The following is a 24214-nucleotide window of genomic DNA, read 5'->3' on the forward strand; positions in this document are numbered from 1 at the left end:
ACTCTCTCTCTTTCTCTCTCTCTCCCCTAACCCTATTCCTGCGGGAAGAGAAAGGCTTTCTTGCTCTTACCCCACCTTGCATTGTAAGAAATTGTGTAAAGAAGATAACCTGTGAAAAATGCAACTACCCCCAAGATTTTAAGATTCAAAGAGGTAAAATCCTTGGGAGTGGTGCATCCATGCTTTGGAAAGAAGGAAATTCCTTCATCTCTGCATTCATAGTGACCGGAGACAGAAGGACTTTTTCTTTTCCAGGCTTCCAGTTGATGTGGGAAGAATCATCCAGGTGGACCTGGCAGGATGATAAGTGGGGTAATGGAATCAGGGGAGTACTATGTAATCAAATATTCACTGTGTTCCAGCTGGGTTCACCAGTGGAGTAAAGTAGGAGTGGCATGTGTGGGAAGGGGAAAGACCAAAACAGCAAAAGTGACATCCATACTCTCAGGGGCCCCAACCATCGAGAGAAGAACAACACAACTGAGATTGCTGTTATGATTAGATATTTATTGAGCATTAAGAGTCAGAACATTAGATTTTCAGTGCAGGAGCAGTACTGAACCCTGGTCTGTGGTATAACAATCTCAATTAAAAGATGTCTGGCCCTGAAGAAAGAGAAATGATCCTGGATGCAGCTGGTCCTCTGAGCTGGCAGAGCTGAGTCTCCCGCTGGTCTTCTGGTGGCAAGATGCTAAAGTTGAATAGTGCCTGTAGGCATGATGATAAAGTCCTACTGCTACGGGTGTCGTCCCTCTGGTGTTTAGAGAGGAGTACCAGAAGCTCCAGGCAGAGATACTAGAAGGGCCCAAGGCCAAATCCAGCAGCTGACTTACGTGAAATGCATCTGGCAAATTCTAAAGCAAAGCCAGTGACTCCCAGGGGCCCCAGTATTGGCAGGGCAGAAATTTGAGGCTATTCATGAAGATAGGTAGCAGGGAAGGCGGCTATGCAGAAGGCTAGGACTGAACAGGCAATTATGTCAGCAGATCCTGGCCTACTGGGGCATTTTTAACAGACACTCTTGCCTCAGTGGCCAGAAACTCATAATACAGAGGAACTGCGTGCAGCTGTGTGTAGTCACCGTTGATCTGGGTGATGATCTGGTACTCCTGGCCTAGGCAGGGCTGATCAGAGTAGTTGTTGCCCAGATTCTGGGAAGTTGGCTCATCACTGGAGCAGACATTTGCGAAGATGGCCACCCTCATGGTTTCTCCAGAGTCGTTGGCCTCCCTGTCATGCACCCTATGGCCCAAGAGCCCACCACCCATAAGAAGGGGCTTCGGGCTGGGGTCCTGGTTTCCCACCCTTCTGCCTCAATTCTTGCCAGTTAATTCTCGGAATCCTGCCTCCCAAAGATTCTGGGAGCAGAAGACTGATGGATTTAAATTATCCTTTGTTTTCAGAGGGCCAAGACAACCTCAGGAGGTGCCTGAGAGAGGGGAGAAAGCTATGTCCTGACCCTGAAGGCCTCTGGCCTTAGGATTCAATTTGTGCCACACCCCCTTTCCTCTAGGTTTCCCAACAATAATAGAAATTGAGGGCAGGGAAGGGGCCAAAAATGGAAGAGGAGAGGCTTTCTTACCTAGCCGCTTCACAGACATGCTCTAGAAAAGAAGGAGGAATCATGTCAGAAGTTTTCATGGCAAGTGGACAAGGGTCAAGCATGGACCCTGGGTACCAGTCAAAAGACAAGGGAAGGGTATGGAGAAGGGGATTTTATGTCTCAGCTTTCCAACAACTTGGAGGTATGGGAGAGGTGAATTGAAACAATGATGCAGATTTATCAGGGAAAGGAAGGAAAAGCACAGCCTTTTTGTCATCTCTGACTCAGGATATTGGACTGGAGCAGTTTCTGGGTATGGGTTGGGGGAGGGCACTGGAACTGGTCCTGCTCTTTTCCCAGGAATCTCTCCCAAAGATCCCCAGAGAGTCCTTGCGGGAAACTTGACTGTCAGGCCAAGAGACCGGGAAGAAGTGGCTGGATTAGCCTTATGCCGATGACCATGACCCAAGCCATTCCCAAATGCAGTCACCACCACCATATACCCAGGAAAACCCATGGAATAGGTCACCATTGCCCCCTAGTGTCTGAAATAGTGTCCTATATTCCATACAGGCTCAAAGTCTTAGATTGGTACAAAGATACGTATTTCTTGGTACTGCCCTCTAGGTGCTTATAATTTTTCTGGGCTGCAACTGGAATTGCAAGCATTAAATGACAACAAAGTAAACAAGGCAAGCCACAGGACTTCTGCCTTGTGCTAGAGCCCTGCATTTCTGTGTCTCACCTTCTCCACTGGCCTATGAGCTCCTGTACTGCAAGGGTCCTGTCTTTTTCATGTTAATATGCCCAATGCGTGTCACACAATATATGCTCAGTAATTATATTAAGTTAAATTGAAGCCCTAAAGCTATCTTCCTTGTAAAGAAGTAGGAAAGAGAAAATTCTGGAAATGAGACTAGGCATAAAGAAATGATGGAAGTTAGAAAATTGGCTACAGCAAGATCACAGAGAGCATTGAATAGAATGCTACATTTTGACCTTTATTCCCTGGGCCATGGGAAGCCATGGTAAATTTTTGAGAGAGAAAAAATTTAATGTGGTTACTGTTTATGCCCAACCTCATCAAGACTATGAGAAATACTCTCCTTTTAGTGCCCCTGGGGTTTGTGGCCGTGTGAGGTATCTGTGCTATCACATTCAGCCTCATGGTGATAGCCATGCCAACTGGCCAAAGCCAGAGATTATACTTGAGATCTGAGAGAAGGAGATACTTGAAACTCCCTTCTGATGGTGAAAATCCATGAGACCCATGGTAGAAATCAGGCTGTTTGGGAGTAAGAGATACTACAGAAAATAACACAAACTAATGCTAGGGAAAATGACCAGTGCACTGGGTATTGAGAGACAGCTAGGGCTTTTTTTTTTCCTTTTAGAAGCAAACATCTCAATATTCTTTTTCCTCCCGTGTTGACTCACAGTTTTTAAATGACCCTGACAACCGTGCTGTCATGATGCCACTTCCATGCTTGAAAAATTTGGTGACTTTTAGTGCCCTTACAAGGCCTAGTGAAGAAAGTCCAAATTATTTAACCTGGCATTCAAGGCCTTCTATAATCAGGAATAAGCTTCCCTTTCCCACGGTACTTCCCTGTTGCCCATCTACAGAATTTTTTCTATTGATTACCCCACTCTCAGTTGTCTTTTAGGTCTTTACAACTTTGCTGATGTAGTTCTCGCTTCCTGAAATACTGTCCCCTTACGAATTATTTTCATCCTCTAAAATGTGGTCTAAGATATTCCTCTTTCTGGAATCCCTTGCTAATTGCTCAAGCCTTAAATGATTCTCTTCTCCTCTGCATCCCTTTATTATAGCTTTCTTCTCTAGGTTTTGAACTCATAGCCTTTATTGCTATGTGTTATTATTGATAAGTTCCATGTTTCTACCTTGAATCTCCTGAATAAATTGTAAGAAACTTGAAGGCAGGGATTGTGACTTTTCCTTCTCTTGTATCATTACAATGACTCATTAAAAGATGGTTATACTTGACTGAGTGCCAAAGACTAGTGCATTTAGTTCCATAAGTCTTATGCCATTGTTTGTCTGAACGTCTGTGTCTTTGCATTCTCCCTCACTCCTGAACTAGGCTGGGAGCTTCTTGAAGTGCCTAACACAATGCCTGATACAGAATTTAGGTTCAAATATACTGACAGAAAGAATAAATGAGCCAAAGCCACCTTCTCATATTCATCACTCACCTTGTTGGGACGTCTTCCGGCAGAGCATGATATAGGCCATGGTAAAAACCACCATACAGCACAAGGAGATGATGAGGACGATGGCAAAGACAGGCATGCTCTTTCCTAGGGGGTAAAACAAGATCAAGTGGTAACTGGTTGAAAATAAGGACAGAAACAAGAACTCTAAGGAACAGACCAGACTAGGCCAGACCTATTTTTTTCCTTTTTACATATTCTGCCAACCTTCTTAGCAAGCCAGAGAAACAAACTAAACTCCAGGTCCATGAGAAAGACTTGAGAAAGAGATGTCAGGTTCTTCCAGACTCACTGGTTGGCTGATTTGCCTGGGCATTTGAGCTAGTTCCCCATGCTTTCTATAGGGCCAAAATTGAGGATTTTCACTTTCCCTTAGAAAAAAGAAAATAGGACCAGGCGCAGTGGCTCACACCTGTAATTCCCACCAGTTTGGGAGGCTGAAGCGGGTGGATCACCTGAGGTCAGGAGTTCGAAACTAGCCTGACCAACGTGTAGAAACCCTGTATCTACTAAAAATACAAAATTGGCCGGGTATGGTGGCACATGCTTGTAATCCCAGCGACTTGGAAGCTAAGGCAGGAGAATCACTTGAACCTGGAAGGCAGAGGTTGCAGTGAGACGAGATTGTGCCATTGCACTCCAGCCTGGGTTACAAGAGCAAAACTGTCTCAAATAATAATAATAATATCCTGATTTTCCAGCCTCACCAAAAATGCTACATACCTTATTAAGATTCTGGTCAGTTACTTCTAGCCACAAAGATTCTTCCTATCATATTCTCTGGTCAAGTCCCCAGCTTCCTTCATTCTGAAAACATATTTCCACTGAGCCACTTGAGGTACATATTCCCATTATGCCTAAAAGCTGAAGGAATCAACTGGACTGGGCTGCCAGTCCTAGATCTGTTATTTACTTGCTGTATGACTGTTGTAGGCAGAATAATGTTCCTCTAAAATATTCACATCCAAATTCCTGCAACCTGTGAGTATGTTAGTTTACACAATAAAAAGAAACAGAGATTTGAGAATGCTACATTTTTAGTTTTGAAAATGGAGGAAGAAGGCCATGAGCCAAGGAATGTGGGTAGCTTCTAGAAGATGGAAAAGACAAGGAAATTAATTCTTCTCCAAAGCCTCCAAAAGGAACACAGCCTTTCTGACAGCCTTTCTGACTTTGATTTTAGTTCAGTGATAATTGTGTCAGACTTATCTCCAGAAGTGGAACATAATATATTTATGTTGCTTTAAGCTACTAGGTTTGGGGTAAGTTTATACAGCAGCCATGGAAAAATGAATACAGTGACCTTAGCCAAATCTTTGACTGTCACTAGGCCTTAGTTGCCCCATAAGTTCAATGAAAAGATTGGATGAGGTCTAATGCACTTTTAGCTATAATATTCTGAATCTAAGAAGCTAGATCGGGGATGGAGAAGCATATGGAAAGGAATCTCAGTGTACTTAGGATTTATTGCTGCAGCTGGCTTGTTTTCATGAGACCTGAAGATATTATGTCCTAGGAATGCAGTATTTGTGGTCTTCAGAGTGTCTTATTAGAACTAAGAGAATTCAAGTTATAAGCTGCTACAAATCAAAGAAATATTCCCTTTAAAAGAGAGTTAAGTACTGAAAAACTTGGTAGAGAAAACAGGGCACAGACCCAACATCTGAGAACTTAGACTTTGCACAGGATTGTTTTCTGATTTTCTAAATTAACTCTTCATGAGACATTTTCTAACTTCTCTTCTCCCAATAGATGTTCTTCTGGGAGAGGAATAGAGCTATGGAAGTCTTGAAGCCAAAGATGGCAATGCAAAGGTGGCACATAAAACAGGTTTGAGCTATGCCCAGAGATAGCCAAAAAGCTCTGCAAGCAGAAAAGGAGAGGTACAAACAGCATCTGGAAGTCCACTCTCAATTATACACAGCCAGAGAATGAGTACCAGGAGTGAGTTATCAAACTATTTAATTCCAACCAATCCCAACAGATGCCTGCTGTAGACCTGGAGTCTAAGAGATTCCTTAGTATACCTTTTGTTGCATGACCATCGGCGTGGTCTAGAGAGTTCTGAGTAATGGGCCAAGGCAGCCCAGGTGATAATGGAGGCCTCCGGGGTTAAGGAGAGCAGCTAATTATCAATTTGTGTGAGAGTGTTCTATTATTTCAACAGTCAGTGTAGTCATGTCCGTGCATACCAATTGACCATCAGATGCAGGTGAAACACAAAATATTTACTTGGGATTTGAATCTCTGAGACCCTGACTTGGGAATCTTTAAGGCCTTGGAGGAATCACAAAGCAGTTTTGAGCTGCTTGAAGAACCCTGGTTAAGAGCTCAAGTAATGAGACTCTGCCATTATCCTTACCTGGCTGAGGTCATGATGTCATAATGGCCCTATCCCTATTCTTGTTCACAATATTAGGAAAGTATATTACTATGGCAACTGAGAACTAAATAAAGGACACATTTACCACTGCCCTTAACCTCATTCTGAGTTTGCTTATCCCTGGATCTATATCTCTCCCTCTACCTCCCACCCACCTCACCCATCCTCAGGTCCTTGACCATTGCTTGATACATAGCAGGTAATGATTTGCAGAGTTCAGTGCTGTAGAACAGTGTTCATAATGGGAAGTTTTAGTCACAAAGCTTAGAGTCAAGAAGGAAAGATAGAAATCCTGACAGTGTTCTTACCTGGCCCAGCCCTGGTCTCTCTAAGGTAACCATCCATGTCAGTGGTCCAGTCCCACGGTTGCTTCACTGTAGATGTTGCTATGAATATAAAGAATAGGGTCCGAGATCTCTTTTCTATCAAAAAGCTGAGAGGTAGGAGATGATTGCAAAGGTTGGAGTCCTTCTCTAGCCATTTGTGCTGGACCTTCCAGAGTTCCTGGCCATATTATCAACCACTAGTACCATGAGATGAGACATCTTCATTTCTTACTGTTAGGGGTGGGAAGTGAGAAGAAGTCCCATCAAGGGGGGGATAATATACCCAAAGTCACACAGAAAGTCAAACTAGGAGCAGAATAGAATTCAGTGTTCTTTTTTCTCGTATTTCCAATGGGAGTATTCTAACTCTCTCCTTCCTTTTGCCTCAGAAGTTTCCAAAAAGAAGAGTATATATTCGGCATTGTTACCTTTCTTTTCTATCCATTCCTTTACTGCTATGTTCTCTCTGAGAAACCAAGTGACTGCTTATTAGCCATTCAATAGCATTGTGATTCCTTCCTTGGCTACATGACACTGTTTTGGACCTCTACGACTCCCTCAAACCCTAGTAAAACTCACCTTTCAAGGGATATCTCATGGTTGTAGGTGCCTCAGTATTGGTCTTGAGTAGCTCTGAAGAGTCTGCAAGGAAAAGGGAACCCATTCAAAGGATCTTGTACCCTTGGGTGAATAGCTTAATGCTCTAGGGGAATTGGGAAGTAAGTAAAGGCCAGTCAGGTCCATACTTGGACTTGTCTCAACATTTCTGTTATGATGCTGGTAAGTCCTGTGTTGCTTATCTTTCATACATCAATGTAGAAGATAATTTTTAAAACACAATTCATAGATCTCGAAGGAACCTGTAGCTAGAGTTCAGCAGGTTAGTCAACTTGTATGGGAAAATATATATTATTTTTACTAACTTCTAGCTAAGACTTAGTAATTTTCTTGAGAGAAACTTAGAAAGTATCACAAAGAAGGTGACAATGGGTTGCATCAGTGAAAATGGTGGCATAACCTCCAGAAATTTACCCTTTAACAAAATCAGTAAAATAATGCAAAATTTGACACAATCAACTTTTTTTTTCAGAATTTTGCAAATTAGCCAAAGGTTTGCAGCAACTTAGTGAGGACTTACGGAAGAAAGACACTGCAGTTTTGGTAAGAACAACAAGCTTTAAGTTGTTTTAACTTATTCTAGTCCCCTTGCCTTTTCTAGCTCAGAGGTAATCTTGAACATAGAACTAACCTTATTCCAGGTGCTGGAGTAAGCCCAACAAACTTCATTTTTGAACAATTGCCATTATTTGGCCTGTCTGGTGGTTCCCTGAAACATCTCACTCAAAAGAGTTTTTTTATTGGTCACTCAGTGCTAAGAGCCACTCCTCAGGGATGGGGTAACATTTATCACACAGCTGCCTGAGGCAATGCATAATAGGTGAGAGAAACAAAAAACGAACCAAAATAGCCTTAAAAGAGTTGAAGAATAAGATTGCCATAGGATTTTGAAAAGTTCTGACACAGTTCTGGGAAACTAGAAGGCCACACACAAGCATAGGGCTGTGTGCCTTCTCAGGAAAGACATGACAGAACCATAAGCTGCTCCCTCTGGCTAGCTTAGAAGTTCTGCATAAGCAGGAAGTGATGGCTGTGGCACAGTTGGAAACTGCCTGGTTTAGTATTGAAGACATGACTCAAAAAGCAATACAGCTTTTTGGTAAAGACTAGGAGATTTATTTGTTCTAGGCATTTAAATAAATCTCTATCCAGCCGGGCATGGTGGCTCACACCTGTAATCTCAGCCCTTTGGGAGGCTAAGGTGGGTGAATCATGAGGTCAAGATGTGAAGATCATCCTGGTCAACACAGTGAAACCCCATCTCTATTAAAAATACAAAAATTAGCTGGGCATGGTGGCGTGCACCTGTAGTTCCAGCTACTTGGGAGACTGAGACAGGAGAATCACTTGAACCCAGAGTCGGAGGTTTCAGTGAGCCAAGATCATGCCACTGCACTCCAGCCTGGTGACAGAGCAAGATTCCGTCTAAAAATAAATAAATAAATAAATCTCTATCCAATTATTATCTGACCACAAAGCTAACAAAGTAAAAACTTCAGTGTCCATCCATGACAAAGAAGATAGAAGACAACTAAACAGAAAAAGTTCAGAAAAGTTACTAAACGAAAAACTACTACAACAAAGAATGTCAACAACAAGCCCTGAGGAGAAAGTGAAACTGATTTTCACAGTTGCCACATTGTGTTGCTTAAAAATTCTAATATTTAACCAAAAATATATGAGACATGCAAAGAAACAAGAAAGCGTAGCCCATAAACAGGTAAAAAGTCAATCAATACAAACTGCCTCCAAGGAAGCACAGATGTTGTATTTAGTAGAAAAGGCAATTAAAATATGTTAAAAAATAAAGGAAAACATGTCTAAATAACAAAAAGAAAGAATGGAAATGATTCAAACAGAATAGATAATAATAAAGGGACGGATATTTTAAAAAGAAATCAAATAGAAAAACTGGAGTTGAAAAACAATAACTAAAAGGAAATCTTCACCAAAGGGTAGAAAAATTCACTAGATCGGATTTGAGCAAGCATAATAAAGCCAGTAAACTTGAAGATATGACTGTTAAAGATATTCAGTTAGAGTAATAGGAATGAAAATTCATGAACAAAGAAAAATGAACAGTACCTCAGAGACCTGTAGGATATACCATTAAGTTTACCAACATACATGTAATGAGAGTCATAGTAGACAATGATAAGAGAAAAAAACAGACTATTTGAGGAAATAATGTCAGAAAATATTTGAGTTCGATGAAAAACAATAATCTCAAAATCTAAGAAGCTCAACAAACTTTAAGCATGAAAAACTAAAAAATATCCACACCTGGACACATCATAATGGAAAGCCAAAGCCAAAGAGAGAATACTGAAAGGAGAAAGGGAGAAGCAACTCATCATGCATAGGGGATTCTTAATAAGATTAATAGATGATTTCTCCTTAGTAATAATGGAGATCAGAAGACAGTAGGATGAAATAGTTAAAGTATTGAAAGAGATGCCTTATAAATCAATAATTCTATATTCTTACTACCCTTCAAAAATGAGTGAAAAATAAGACAATTCCCAGATAAACAATAACTGAAAGAATTAATCATCAGCAGATCTGACCTATAGGAAATATTAAAGAGCATTCTTTAGGCTGAAATAAAAGGAAAGTAGATAGTAACTTGAATCAACATGAAAAAAAAAAATTAAAAGGCACCAGCAAAGGTAACTACAGAAATATATATAGAGTGTAGGTGTATTTTTTGTTTGTAACTTCTTTTTTTCCTGATTGACAAGACACCACATAAAGAAATAGTTATAAATCTATGTTGATGTGATTATAATATACAAAGATGTATTTTTTTCTAATAACAACATTGAAGAAGGAGAAATTAAACTATATAGAAACAATGTTTTTGTATACTATTGAAATCAAGTTATTATAAATCCAAATTAAATTGTAGACTAAGAATTAATGGCAATACCCAGAGAAATTACAAAAAATATTCAAAGTATGTAGTAAAGTAAACAACAAAGGAGTTACCTACTACACTAGAAATTATCTGCTTAACACTAAAGATAGCAGTAGTACAGGAATGGAAAAATAAGAGATACATAAGATACATAGAAAGCAAATAGCAAATACCAGGTATGAATAATATCTTATTAGTAGTTACATTAAATGTTAATGGATTAAATTCATATTTGAGGGCAGAGATTGGCATAGTGGTTTAAAAAACAATCTAACTATATGTTTTACACACTTAGCGTTCAAAGATATGAATGATTTGAAAGCAAAAGGACAGAAAAAGGACACAAACAGTTACCATAATAGAACTGCCTATGGTAATGTTTGGCAAAATAGACTTTAAGACAAAAATTGTTAGAAGAGACAAGAAATGACATTTTACAATGATAAAACAATCCATCATAAAGGCACTTTAACTACAAACAGAAATGCTTCTAACAGCACAACCCCAAAATACATAAAGCAAAAGCTGATATAATTGGAGGGAGAAATAGACAACTGAACAATAATAGCTTGAGATTTTAACACCCTACTTTTAATTACAGACAGAAAAACTAGGAAGAAGATCAGCAAGGGAGTTAAAGACTTGAACAACACTGTTAATCAACCAGACCTAACACACATATGCAGAATACACACAACAAACAGCAGAATACACATTATTTTCAAGTGCACATAGAACATTATCTAGAATAGACCATATGTTAGGTTCTAAAACAAATCTCAGTGAATTTGTATAAACCAAAATAATACAAAGTATATTTTCCAGCCACAACGAAAAGAAATTAGTAATAAATAACAAAAATTAATTTTTGAAGAAGAAATAAAAAACTTGAAAAGGCAGACTTTGAACAAGAAAAAAAATTGAATTGCTCACTGAACAACTACAAACAAAAAAAAAGGCCAGACACATATGGCTTCACTTGTGAATTTTATAAAATATTTAAATAAATATTAATGCTAAATCTTTACTAATTATTTCAAAAAATTAGTGAGATACTTCTCAACTCAGTATATGAGATCAATATTACTCTAATACAAAAGCAGAGCCATCAAAAAAAGAATAAAAGGGTAAAGGCACAATCATCACAATAGACACAGAAAAGGTATTTGACACAATCCTTATTTGATAAAATACCCTCACATGTTAAGAATATTCAACAAACTAGGAATAGAGAAAACTTTCTCAACCTGATAAAGGACATCTACAAAAAATCCATAGCTAACATCAAACTTAATTGTGAAAAATGTTTTTCTTGTATGACCAAGAACAAGACAAAAATGTTTATTCTTTCTATGTTTATTCCCCATTATACTGGAAGTACTAGCCAGATAAATGATTCAAGAAAAATAAATAAAAGTCATACAGACTGGGAAGGAAGAAATAAAACTATATCCATTTTCAGATGACGTAGTCATATATAGAAAATTCTTAAAAATCCACAAAATAATGACTAGAGCCAATCAATTAGTTCAGAAAAGTTGCAAGATGCAGGAAGAATGCACAAAAATCAGTTGTATTTCTCTACATTAACAATGAACAATCAAAAATAATATTAAAAAAATTCCACTACAATAGCATGAAAACTAATACCTAGAAACAAATTTAATCAATTGAGGGTCTAGAAATAAACTTACAAGTAATTAATCATTGATTTTCAACAAGGCTGCTAAGACTGTACGATGGGAAAGTACAATCTCTTCAGGTAATGGTGCTGGGACAACTGGATAGCCACATGGACAAGAGTGAAATTGGGCTCCTACTTCACACTAAATTCACTGAATATGGATCAAAGACACAAATGTAAGAGCTACAACTATAAAACTTATAAAATAAAACAAAGGGATAAATCTTCATGAACTTGAGTTTGGCAACAGATTATGACATATGACACCAAAAACACAAGTATCAAAAGAAAAAATAGATAAGTTGAACTTTATCAAAATTAAACACAGTACCTCCTCAAAGAACATTATCAAGAAACGGAAAATACAATATATAAAATCAGAAAATATTTGCAAAGGAAATAACTGATAAGGGTCTAGTATTCCAAATATATGAAGAACTCTTAGAACTCAAAAGCAGAAAAGCAAGCAACCCAGTTTTAAAATAAGTAAAGTATTTGAAAAGGTAGTTCTCCAATAATAACATAAAAAGCTGATCAACATTATTAGTCATCAGTGATGTGCAAATCACAACCACAGTGAGATAGCACTTCAAACCCAGTAGGATGACTATAATCTAAAAAATAAAGCAGAAAATAACAAGTGCTGGTAAGGATGTGGAGAAATTGCAACCCTCATATATTGCTCATGGAAAAGGAAAATTGGGCAGCCACATTGGGCAAGAGTTTGAAACTTCCTCAAAAAGTTAAACATGGAATTACTTTAGGGCCTAGGCATTCCAGTTGGTCGTATTTCTTAAGGGAATTAAAAACACATATGTCTACACAAAAACTTTTACAGGATTAATCATAACAGCATTATTTCCAATTGCCAAAAATGTAGATAAAACCCAAATGCCCATCAACTGAAGAATGGATAAATAACATGTGATATATCCATGCAATGGAATATTATTTACCAATGAGAAGGGTGAAGTACTGATACATGCTACATGAATGAACCTTGAAGACTTTATGCTAAGTGGAAGAAAATAGGAAACAAAGGTCATGTATTGTATGCTTCGATTTATATAAAATATTCATAATAGGTGAATCCTTAGAGACAGAAAGTAGATTAGTGTTTTTTAGGAGTTAAGGGATAGGGAAATAAAAGTGACTGCTTAATGAGTGCAGAGTTTTCTTTTAGGGTGATTGAAATGTTCTGGAATTAGGTAATGGTGACAGTTGCACAAACATATGAACCACCTAATTGTATACTTTAAATGTTGATTTTTTTAAAGAATGTGAGGTATATCTCAATGCAAAAAGAAGATATCAGTGACAGGTCAATAGAATTTCTTTAGGCTGAGAAGGAGGAGTAATACTGCAGACAGAGGAAACAGCATGCTATGTTTTAGATGTGGAGAGACATGTTAGTAGATAAGGCTGCATAGGTAGGCTGAAAACAGAGTGAAAGAGTTTGGGCTTTGTTCTTTGGTTGGAAGGATCCATGGGGTGTAACAGAAGGTTACACACCTTTTGAGAAAGGTTTACTTCCTTGAACAGAAGTGAAAATTGTTCAGTCTGTTTTTTTGGGAAATAATTCTGACAACAGGATGATAGGATTTTTGAAAGTGAGGGAGTAGCATATTTTGCCCATCCATTAATAAATACAGCATTCATCTGGTGTCTAGTGTCTTCTTGTGCCAAATACTTTAGTGGACTCTGGAGAACAGCCACGAAGTAGACAGGTAGAATTCTGCTCTCTTGAATTTTATAATCTAGTGACATAAAGTACGTACTCAATAAATATTGAATAAGTTGATAATTTCATAAGAATGTATTAACATGGAGACAGCATTTAGAAGATGATTGAAATTGTTTTTTAAAAAGGAATATGAGACCACAAGGGTATAGGAAGAGAAGAGAAGAGTCTAATAAAGGATCTGATTCAGTAGGTGAATTCCCAGTACTTGGTGATCTTGATGATTACTTGACCATGTGAGGTAAAGGAGAAGGTGGAGTCAAAGATACTGCTATGTTTTCTAATAGGTTTTAGGAACAGGTTTGGAGAGTAAAAGATACATTCAGTTTTGAACAGGCTGCGATTAGAAATGAAGCTTTCATGAAGGTAGCTAGACACTGTGATCTAGCAATCAGAAGACAAATTACAGGTAATATTATGGTTTGAGAGTCACCAGGCTGCAGGTGATATTTGAAGTCATAGAAGTAAATAAAATTTCCTGATAATATAGAAATACATGCAGAAGTGAATAAGAATTGAGTCTTTGAGAACATTTACAATTAAGGAGTGAATGAAGAAAGAGCCAGCAAAGTTGTCTAAGCAGGATCATTCAGAAAGGTCTTAGGAGAACCAAGATAAATTGATGTCATTGATAGCAGTAATTGGAATAATTTTGAGGAAGAAGAAATGGCCAACAGGATCCACTACTACAGAGATGTTGAGGAGGAAAAATATGAATGGAGAGGTCTTAAGATTTGGTGATATGGAGGTTAATGATGACCCCAGATTACAAAGTTATTTTGTGGTGAATGAATTCAGAGGTTCAGCTGCTGGAAGCTACCTTCTTGAGAAGGTTGGTAGTAACCGTAGGAGAGATAGGATGGCAGATGGGGTAAAGATGTTTTAAAAATTATATATATGTATATATATATACATATATATATGTATTTATTAGGCTTGCATACTGACATATATACATATATGATACATGCATATATTTGGCTTAGGCAGAGGATAAAGGGCATTGCAGGGCATTGGAGTAGTTGATGTTAAGAGTTCAAGAGACGGGGCTTGCTGTGGAGAGGAGCAAAGTATATCTTACTCTGAGCCAAGAGGAAATGGATAGGGAAATATCAAGGCAGAGAGGAAGGTATTTGATAAAATTCACAGCTGATCTTCTTACAGAAGAAGGAAGTTACTTTATCTTTTAGGAGCAGGGCTGGGGGCTTGAAATAAGGTGTAAATGTTCTGAAAAACTGCTACAAGAAATGAGACAAAGATGAGCAAATAGATCGACACACAGCATGGGGGCAGGCAGTGGATGTCACAGAGCATAAAATTAAAGTGGAGTCAGTTCATATCTGTGTTTTGTTTTGTTTGTCAGCAAAGCTCAGCAGTCCAAGAACATGGGAAAAGGCAGGGACTCCAGAACCATTCTAGAAATAAAGAACAGTGCAGAGTGAGGTGGAAGGGCAAAGGGCTGAGGGTTCTGTAGGGCAGAGGTGAAAAGGGGTCAGACTCATGGGACCAGGTTAGGGTGGACAGGGAGGCAGGTAGAAGTAGCCAGGAACAATTACCTTGGCTCACAGAGCAGGGCCAAGTGGAAGGCTGAGAGTAACTTCCCTGAGCCTCAGTTTTCTTATCTATCAGTAGGGGGCAATGACGAGCACTGCTTAACCATTGATAAGCATCGACTGTGAGAAGGAATAGACAGCCTGGTTTACTGTGAGCAAGTTCTTGCCTAGTTGGTCTGAGAAGAAGCAACTCACAGAAAGCCAAAAATGTTCAATTAGTCTCTTTATAAGGGATACGTTCTTGGGCTTTCTGGTCATTCCTTGCCCTCTCTGCTTGACCAGGCTATTGGCTCTTAGAGAACTATGACACTGTTTATATAAGGTTTCAGGGTAGACCACTCTTGTTTCTCCCAAAACTAACAAGCCAGGGTCTACAGCACACACATCCTCACTGTAGTTTAACTTTGGGAAACAAATCCCACACAGGTGTTTCAAATGAACGTCAGTCCTAGGCCAAATGGTGATAAGCCATTTGGGCTAGGTTTACGCACTCTCCTTATACAGATCTATCCTCAGAGGACAATAATTTTTGGATGGTTCTGAGGGCAATTGTCTAAAATCAGTTAGTTTCCAACATGTTTTGGGCCATGGTAGTCTTGTTGGGGTGTCTTTCTTTACAAGGAGATCTTTGTTGGACTCTTCATTTAAAACTCAGCCTACAATCATAGTTTGTAGTGCTCTCAGGACAGTGCTGTAAGAAATAGTCAAGTCTTGATTAACCAGAGCCCATCTTCAAGGATACTTCAACCAAAACTTCTATGTGGCTTTACAATGAAGTGGGGAAGGGAAGTTAAAAGAAAGCATGTAAATATATTAGATCAAGCCTAATCAAATAAGCAAAACAATAGCAAACAAACAGAACACACAAACAAACAAAAAACAACAGCTTTCAAACGGTGCCCAGGATCTGACATAGATTCAACCATGAGAAACAATCAGACACAGTAAAAAGAGCATGAAATCTGAGTGCAAATCCGCGTTTATACTTCTTTGCTGTGAGACCATGGGCAAGTAGATTCCCCTTTGTGATTCTGTGTCCTCTTCTATAAAATAAAAGTGATGATAACTACCTCATGGGACAGTCGTGGGGATTTAATTTGAAAATGTGTGTCAAGTTCTTGTACTTTGTGCTCTGGCAAATACAATATATTAGTAAATCGCACTCTTTCCTTTATCATCTTCATCTACTTAACCTATGGCATGACAGGCAATGTTTCTATGTCTGTTGTCCCCAGTCCCAAATTTTTTTCTTTGTGATTGTACAACCATTGCCTACTTGAGACCCTACCCTCCTAACTCTTCTTTTGCATAATGGCACATCTTGAGGTATCTTTGGTTCAAGTTGATCTGTTAAGATGCTCACCAGGAGAGAGGGCTGCTCACCTTTGACCACAAACTTCACAATGTCGCTGTGCTGCTCAGAGCCAACCTTGCCCTTGGCAGCACAGAAATAGGAGCCGGAGTCAGCTACCAACGCAGGCTTGAAGAGTAAGGTACTTAAGTTTCCTACTTTGATAGGTTCCTGGTTATTAGTCTGTTTCTTATACCAAATATAACTGATGGGAGGAGAACCCAGAGCCTGGCATTGAAGGCTAATCCTCATTCCCTGGGGCACCGTGAAGCCGTAACCACTGCCAGTTGTCACTGTGGGCTTGGAGACAGAGACTGCAAAGAAAAGACAAGACAGGAAACTCTGGGCAGTCATAAGGATATGGGACCGCAAGGCCAAATCATTCTTTTTGGGCATAAGGGCATGCATATATCTGCAACTGGAACTAAAGGGGGCTCCACTTTAGAGTAAATAGGAGGGAAAGTGCAATACAAATAAAATGACTTCCTTTTAAGGTAGGTACGTTTTGATATTATCTGGGGTTTTGGATTATTTGGAGGTAAAAAATCAACTGACTTTTAAAAATAATGTAGCTTTTTTTAGGGCTCAAGTAGAGATTTTGATTATCTGCAGTTTTGGATTATCAGGGCTGGACCTTTGTAAAATTGTCCAGCCAGCAAACTTATCCTGGCTAACCTCTCTGCCTCCTGTTCTCCAGAATTTCTCTATCAGCATCTATCTACAAATTAATTATACCAATATTTGAGTTGTAACCAGAGCCCAAGGAAGGTAACTAGGCTATGAATGCCGGCATTTCTGGGACAATTGAAGGGATAGAGATTTATTTACAGGTCAGGAAACCTTCCCAGCACTTCTTAAATTTGGAATACTGACCCTAAGAATCTTCTGCCTATCCACTTCGTTTGATAAGCACACACACCTGAAGAGAGCCTATGTATAGATAAACAAAGGCATCCGGGGTTTTCAAGAGTTTCTAGAATAACATCCTCTATTGATTCATTGGTTATCAGTGCTTTTCTACCCCCACAGTGACTCACGTTTCTGGACACGGAGCTCAGTAATCTTATCTCTCACCACTTGGTTGCCATCAGGGGTCTGCCAGGTGACTTCACACGTGTAGTGACTCCGGTCATCCATCTCCAGGGTACTTAGTTGGAGGGATACATCTCCCGGAACCTTGTGGCTCACATGTAGGCGGCCCTGGTACCTTGCTTGCTGGATATGGTCTCCAGAAGAGTCACGTAGGAAGATGGTGACAGGGTATGAGCCACGATGTACCAGCCACTTCACCAAGACTTGAGTGTAGCCTTGGAGGGGGCCATAGGTGCAAGGAATAGTCACATCCCCTTTCCAAGGTCCTGTTATGTTCTCTGGCACTTCCAGGATGGGACGGCCTGAAGAGGGAGAGCAGAGGAAAGAAGCAAACATACATGGCATACCTACCTGGCAACTATAGTGGCAGTGGAAGATCTCCAAAGGCTTTTGAGAAACACCACTCAACTTTTTTTCTGTCACACTTTTGTTTTCCTGTGCCTTTTTACTCTTTGACAGCGTTCTCATCATTCAGAACCAGTCTTCAGGATAAAAGCCCTTAACATTAACATCGTTCAGATCTTGTGAGTTTCAAGTCTTTTTAATATTACCATCTTGCTATGGAGGTGATCCTAGGTAAGTCATCTTCCTACCATGGAAGATCAATTTACTTCATACATAATATGGAGAGTTTGGACGGTATGCTCTCTAGACATTCTATCAATTCCATCATTCTGCAAATCCATGAAAAAAATTTCTTTTGACATTTTCCAAAAGAGATATGGAAGCAAAAATGCTAAGCAATTGGGTCTGGACTATTTTATTTTGTGTAAATATGCACATAGAGAAACATGGAGACTTTGGGGTTCAGCAACAAAGGGCTCTCTGCCCTATTATCTTCTCTTGTTCCCTTACAAATCCTCAGTGACTTGGGTCCCAACCCTAAGCTATTCTCTGGAAGACAGGGAAAAGGCAATACTGAGGTGGAACCTGGTGTGAGGAAGAAGTCTGGATATGCATTCCTGTTGAACAAAATCATTAGTTATTGTTAAGTTTGAGACATGCGGTTTGTAAGCCTGACTTTCTAATTTCTCTTTTATTTGTTTATTTTTCTTTTGGTTTGTCTTAGTTCTTAGCAAGGCTACACAGGCAAATTTCATTTTGAGGGGGAAATGATTTCATCCGTTCTTGGTCTGGAGAGGAAAAGGGTCTGAGTGAAATCCTGAAGCTGACTGTAGTGGAGATGATGATAGAAGCAATGGGAGATTGCTTCTTGCCGTGCTTGAGAGGGAAACCCTTAGAGGTGGGGGTGGGGCAAGGAGGTGGGGATGTTGAAACAGTCATTGCCTCCCATCAGAATTTTCCGTTCATAAGTTCTTATTCTGAAAGATTTTTGTGTTATTTAACTGGGACCAGGAGTGTGGGGTGGGTATATTTAGGCAATATATTCATGTATCTCCTAAGAGAGGTGGTTTCAAAGATCTAAAGTATTACTGAATAAAAGCCTTTGATTGAGCCTAGAATTCCCAGTATTCAGTCAAGCAGATGGAAGATGACATCTTTTGGATGGGTTGAGTGTATGCTTTCTAACTCCTAGAATGTACTGTCCAGCATTAGAACTTCTGTTAATAGAGACACTAAAGTCAAGCCTCTAACCTCTGCCCCCACCAGGGACTCTTAGAACATCAATAGCATATTTTAGCCAAGAAAAAGCCCTTGAGTAGAAAAGAATAAATAAACGTAAGTTCATGTTGCTAGATCCACTACATACTACCTGGAGAGTTTCAAGTTTGGCAGAGAGCAGAGTTCAGATGTACGAATGGGAATACAAGAGGGGCAGATTTTGGTTTGCCCTATTTTCCTAATTCTATTTATTTTTATATTACTCTTTTCTGCTTTCCATATCACAGAAGGGATGGTTTGCCTTAATATGCACTTTATGATTAATCAGAGCTGTCAATGGATGGATTAAGCTGACTGGGGAAATTTTAGGCTTTGTTTGGATTTTAGCATTGCTCTTTAAGGTCTCTCCTAATCTTAGGTGGTCCAGTGCTAAGAGACTATAATGGAAATAGAAGTTAAAAAATTATATATTCCAGCTGGTGGCGAATTTTTACCAGGTAGTGTGTTTCACTGTGCCTCCATGTGATTGCAGATACAGCTTTTCATTATCATGGACCATGGTCACATGTCCATACATATTTTTGGTCACATGCAAGCCAAGCATACCATTTTTAAAGCCCATGAAAACTATCTGAGTCTCTTGGTTTAATAGGCTATTTCCCATTAATGTTTCCCTGGACCTTCCCAATGTCCCTCCTCTTCTCTGAAAAGCATTCTCACATCCCCCTCTCAGGCAATAAAGCAGCATTCTGCTTTGAGGATATCTGGAACAGTTGAAAATGCCTTTGTCTATGTGTATGCATGTCTTCCTTCTGACCTTAGGAGAGCTGCAAGGCCTGGCTTGTATTCTCCTCTATGGGAATTTGCTGGAAATTGTCACAAAGCTCAGTTTGGTCTGTCAAGAGCATTGCTAGCTAGTCTCAACTTCTCAGTTTTGAACATCACTTCTGGAAGTAGGTGAGGCTTGACTCCTCTTTATTCTTTCCACACATTCTTTCATTATGCTTCTGTTCCTTTTTTTGTTCCTTCCCCTTTTTGTTGTTCTTCTCTCCTTCAGCTTCGTTTGTTGCATAGAGACTGGATTATAGGTACAGGGCATCACAAGAAAAAGGACATTGTACTATTCCTTGTGTTCTCCAATCTCTAAAGTGGGGTTAACCACAATAGCACTGACTTATACCTTCTACCTTTCCTTGTGGTGCCCCTAGAATCTAGTAGGAGCTTCTAATGAGAGCAGGAGGGCAGTGAAGGACTACATAGTGTAGTAGGAATAACACTGATCTAAGCCCAAGCTCTGCCTTACCACATATCTCTCTGCGTGACCTTGGGTAAATTACTAAACCTATCTGAATTTCAGGTCATTATCAGTAAAGTGGAAGTAATAATAAAGATTCCATGGCAGATAATTGTGAAAATTAAATGAGTTCATATATGTGAAAGCACCTAGCATATGGCTAGCATGCAGTGGGTGCTGGATAAATATCTCATGCCCTTAGTGCAACTTCTTATATTTGTCTTAAATTATTCCTATGCTATAGCAGTCTTCAATATGTCATCCCCTGGATAAACAGATTCATTAGATTCGAACATTGTCAGCTTTAATATTGACTTGAATCAGAAGTCATCACATGGTAAGGTAAGGAAACACTCTCCCCTGTCTGATATAATCTGCTGAGTTATGGGCAGGTACTAGGTTGTTTGTGGGTTGTAGGGCAGCTGGAGATGACACAGAACACCGTGCCTCCAATAACAGGTCTGTCTTGGCAGCCAATGTGAAATGTTGGCCAAATTAAGCAATACTCATGATTTTCCTGGAAGATTGGGTAGGAAAAATTCATTTCAGTAAAGCCCCATCTCTTGGCCTAGCACTGTACCCACTATGGATACCTCAAAACCACCACCTGGCAAGGTAGTTCGTATAACAGGGGTTGAGGTATCAAAGAGGATGAAATTTGTAGCCTTCTGGAATGACATAGATGGAAGATCTTTATAAATCACTTAGTTACATTCCCTCATGATACATATGGATAAGCTGAGGCCCAGAGATAGGCAGATGCTTACTCAAAGTCACATGGATAGCAAGGTCAAAGCTGGGCTTGGAGGCCTAGAATACAGGTTTTCAGAAGCTATCTGCTTTCTTACTTTCTTAATTTATTAAACCATCAGTCACGATTGAAACCAGAAACTCCTTACCTGGGCCTACCTGACACGGCTTCTAGATGTTATCCTAGGGTTATATATTATCCCATGATTGTCTGAAAAAATATGCTCCCATCTACCAGCTGCTTTCTGCAAAAACCTTTCTCACAGTTCTCAAGCCTTGCTCTCCTCCCTGAGGAAATTATTGGATTTCCTTCAAATATTGGCCTCTCTCAGGAGAAAGACCAGGGCTGGATATTGACTCAAGAAGCTTTGTGGAAGGAGAATCTGGCTTGACAAAGAGAGGATACTACTGAGCCTACTTATAAAAGCAAATGTCTGAGGCCTCTGTAATGATACTGAAGAAAAGGAAGGCTGAATTTACTATGTCTATGCTCCTTTATAAGACCCATTCTAGGTCTCTTTCTGAATATCCTTCTCCCATCATCACAAAGAGGGTGACATTTTCCATGTGTCTATCCTGTGCCCCAACATGACTGGCTTCTCTCACTTCCCCCATTCCTGGGGTGCCTCCTGGATAGAGGATTAGCTTATATAATAGATGCTTATAAAATGTTTAAAATGTTTATAAAATGCGAATATTAGAAATTTAAAATTTTTGATTATCTTGACATATTTCTTAGCCCCACAGTAAGAGGTTAGTAGCTGATTCTGGCCCTTACAGGCTTTTTAGCAGTGAAGCCTCAGTCCAGCAGAACTGTCCAGCTGTGAAATCCCTTTGATTCCAGTCAAGTCAACCTCCTCATTGTACAAATGGGCTGGGAACAATGAAGTCCAGGAAGAAGGAAGATACTATTTGCAGCTCAGCATATACTGAGCCTCAGGTCTATAGTGTAAGATCCTATATAAAAATGGAATATCTGCTTCCATGTCTGGAAATCTCACAGGCTGGGCAAAGAACAAGACACATAAATGCTCTCTCTCTCTCTCTCTCACACACACACACACACGCACACACACACGATTTAAATTTAACATTTCTAAAATCCTCAAGCCCCAGGCTTGAGCCCTAGCTCAAACCAACAGACTTGGAGAAGGTGGAGAGATAAATTATAAAACCCAGCAGAGAATGGAAATCTGGTAGTTACAGAATAAAAGAAAAATATTTTTCAGGAGCATTAACTCTGCCACTAATGCTCTTTGGCTTGGGGGCAAATTATTTTTTCTCTTGCATGACTTAATCTAGAGTGTTTTCTAGCTCTGAGATTTTATAGTCTGATGGGTCACAGAGTCTCAGGATAGGGTAACCTAATCAGAGTCAGCCATGGAAAGCTGGATTTACTGACTTCACAAGCGACATCAAACTGACACCCATCCATCCTTTTTCTCTAGGGAGAGTAGGGAAGCAGCAAAAACCTCCTTTACCCTATATTGGATCTCACTTAGCTGTTACACAGGTTTACCTTCCTGAAAATCCATCTCACTTCTCAGGAGTGTAAATGAGGATACAGCTTCCCAAACTCCAAGGAAATAATGTTACTATGGAATAGTCCATCCTCATTTGGGATTTCTGTTGAGCCCATAAACAGCCCAGACAAATTTAGCCATGCCTATAGGGAAGTGAGTTAGCCCAGGAGAGGGTAAGAAACCAAGTCCTATGAAGACAGTTGAAAAAGCTAGGGCTTTTCAGCTTGAAGGAGAGAAGAATCAAGGGGACACAGTATTTGTCCTCAGGCATTTGCAGGGCTGTCACAGGGCAAGCAAGCAGCTATGTTCTGTGTAGCTCCAAGAAGCAGAGCTGAGGCTTTTGGATGGAAGTCAGAGGGAACTGGATTTAGTTCAATACAAGTAAGAACTTTCTAACAGTTGGAGCTGCTGATAGACTAGATGGTCTGGGAAGGTAGTGAACAGTGAAATCTTAGTCACTACTGAATGTTTCTGAGCACTTGTTCATGACAATGTAGGGTGGTATAGGTTACTTCTGTATTCCTATCCAACTCTTAGAAAACATTCCTTCTTTGGGGTCTGTATATTTCGACAGAGACCAAAGCTTGAAAGCAGATGGGTTAAATCTAATGTTAGAATTTTAGATGAGGCAGCAGTTGGGTGAAAAATTCGAGTGTCATTGGGAGACTTCTTGATGCCCCTGAGATACAAGCCTTAGAAAATCATGCCAGTGTTTTCCAAGAGAGAATCCTTTTTCAAATTCTGCTGAGACTTGCCTCCTGGCTTCTTCAGCAGCCTTCAACTACCTCCATCCCTTTTGCTGAAGGCTGGGAGAACCTGCACAGTTTGGCTGAGAACACTCACCTGCCCAACAGGAACAGGCTTTCCTTAGTAGGCATTAAACACCACCCCTTGCCCCAGCCTTTGCCTAAACCAGCAGTGGCAGCCAGGACCCCACATTCTGCCTTACCATAAGTGTCCACTGTTAGGTGCCCCAGGAGTAGCAGTCCCAGTAAGATTCCCATCACAGCCAGAGCCACTTCAGTCCTTTCTTCCAGCCTCCTCCTACTACCAGAAAGGCTCAAACTTCTGGTGGCCACCAGTGTCTATGACTGCTTACTTCCCTTCCTTCCCTATATCTCTCACTCAAACTCCTAGTCCCATCATACATTCCCCTTCCTTCCCTATTTCTGCATAGGTCATGTGGGGTGCCCCCCTTCCCCCACCTCCCTGGGGTTGGAGGTTCCAGGGAGAGTGAAGCAATTCTTCCCCCTGCTAGGGTATTGACTTTACTTTCCCTGGAGCCATTGGGGCTCTCTGGTCTTTGATCTCCCAGGCTGTGTTTATCTTGGTTGGAGGGCAACCTACGGGATGAGTTCTCACTCCAGTATGGGGGTGTTTTTCTTTGTGGTGATCCCAGGGAGAAGAGATCAACTTTGCTGGCCTATGCAATTTTCATCAGTTGTACTGTTAACCCTTGCCTATGCAACCTAGGCAAATGGACAGGGTGTTGGGCTTGGGTGCCTTTGGGCTTAGGAGTACAAGAGCTTAGTGTATTAAAGGGCTTTCTACATATCAAAGCTTGAATAATTGGCAAGCCAATGGATAATGCTGATATGGGTGAATATGCCTCATATCTCATAGGGTGGAAGCTCTTTGAAT

At 39.9% G+C, this 24214-nt stretch overlaps 1 protein-coding gene across 5 annotated transcripts; it reads right to left on the minus strand.

Moving 5' to 3' along the window:
• Nucleotides 1-486: 486 nt before the first annotated feature.
• VSIG4 (V-set and immunoglobulin domain containing 4) lies at nucleotides 487-23662 on the minus strand. 5 transcript variants are annotated; one of them, XM_008989413.3, is made up of 8 exons: nucleotides 23523-23662; nucleotides 17389-17745; nucleotides 16384-16665; nucleotides 7067-7129; nucleotides 6470-6547; nucleotides 3761-3865; nucleotides 1583-1604; nucleotides 487-677 (listed from the first exon to the last, which is right to left on the minus strand). In XM_008989413.3, the coding sequence occupies exons 1-8, from the start codon at nucleotides 23575-23577 to the stop codon at nucleotides 524-526; spliced, it is 1116 nt and encodes a 371-aa protein (XP_008987661.1). In that variant the 5' UTR covers nucleotides 23578-23662; the 3' UTR covers nucleotides 487-523. The 5 variants fall into 5 exon arrangements, with proteins under 5 accessions (XP_008987661.1, XP_008987662.1, XP_002762996.2 ...); XM_008989414.5 differs by having other exon boundaries at nucleotides 487-708; XM_002762950.5 differs by having other exon boundaries at nucleotides 487-1242.
• Nucleotides 23663-24214: the final 552 nt, after the last annotated feature.

Source organism: Callithrix jacchus, chromosome X, assembly GCF_049354715.1.
Source record: "Callithrix jacchus isolate 240 chromosome X, calJac240_pri, whole genome shotgun sequence".
Classification (NCBI taxonomy): domain Eukaryota; kingdom Metazoa; phylum Chordata; class Mammalia; order Primates; family Cebidae; genus Callithrix; species Callithrix jacchus.

Bases quoted from the DNA above. Each gene is read 5' to 3' on its own strand.
- VSIG4 (XM_002762950.5), bottom strand. From the start codon at position 23,577: ATGGGAATCTTACTGGGACTGCTACTCCTGGGGCACCTAACAGTGGAC. The intron at 3,866-6,469 runs GTAAGAACACTG...TTTACCCCCTAG, and splicing joins AGAGACCAGGGCTGGGCCAG to GAAAGAGCATGCCTGTCTTT. The intron at 1,605-3,760 runs GTGAGTGATGAA...CTTCTTTTCTAG, and splicing joins CCGGAAGACGTCCCAACAAG to AGCATGTCTGTGAAGCGGCT.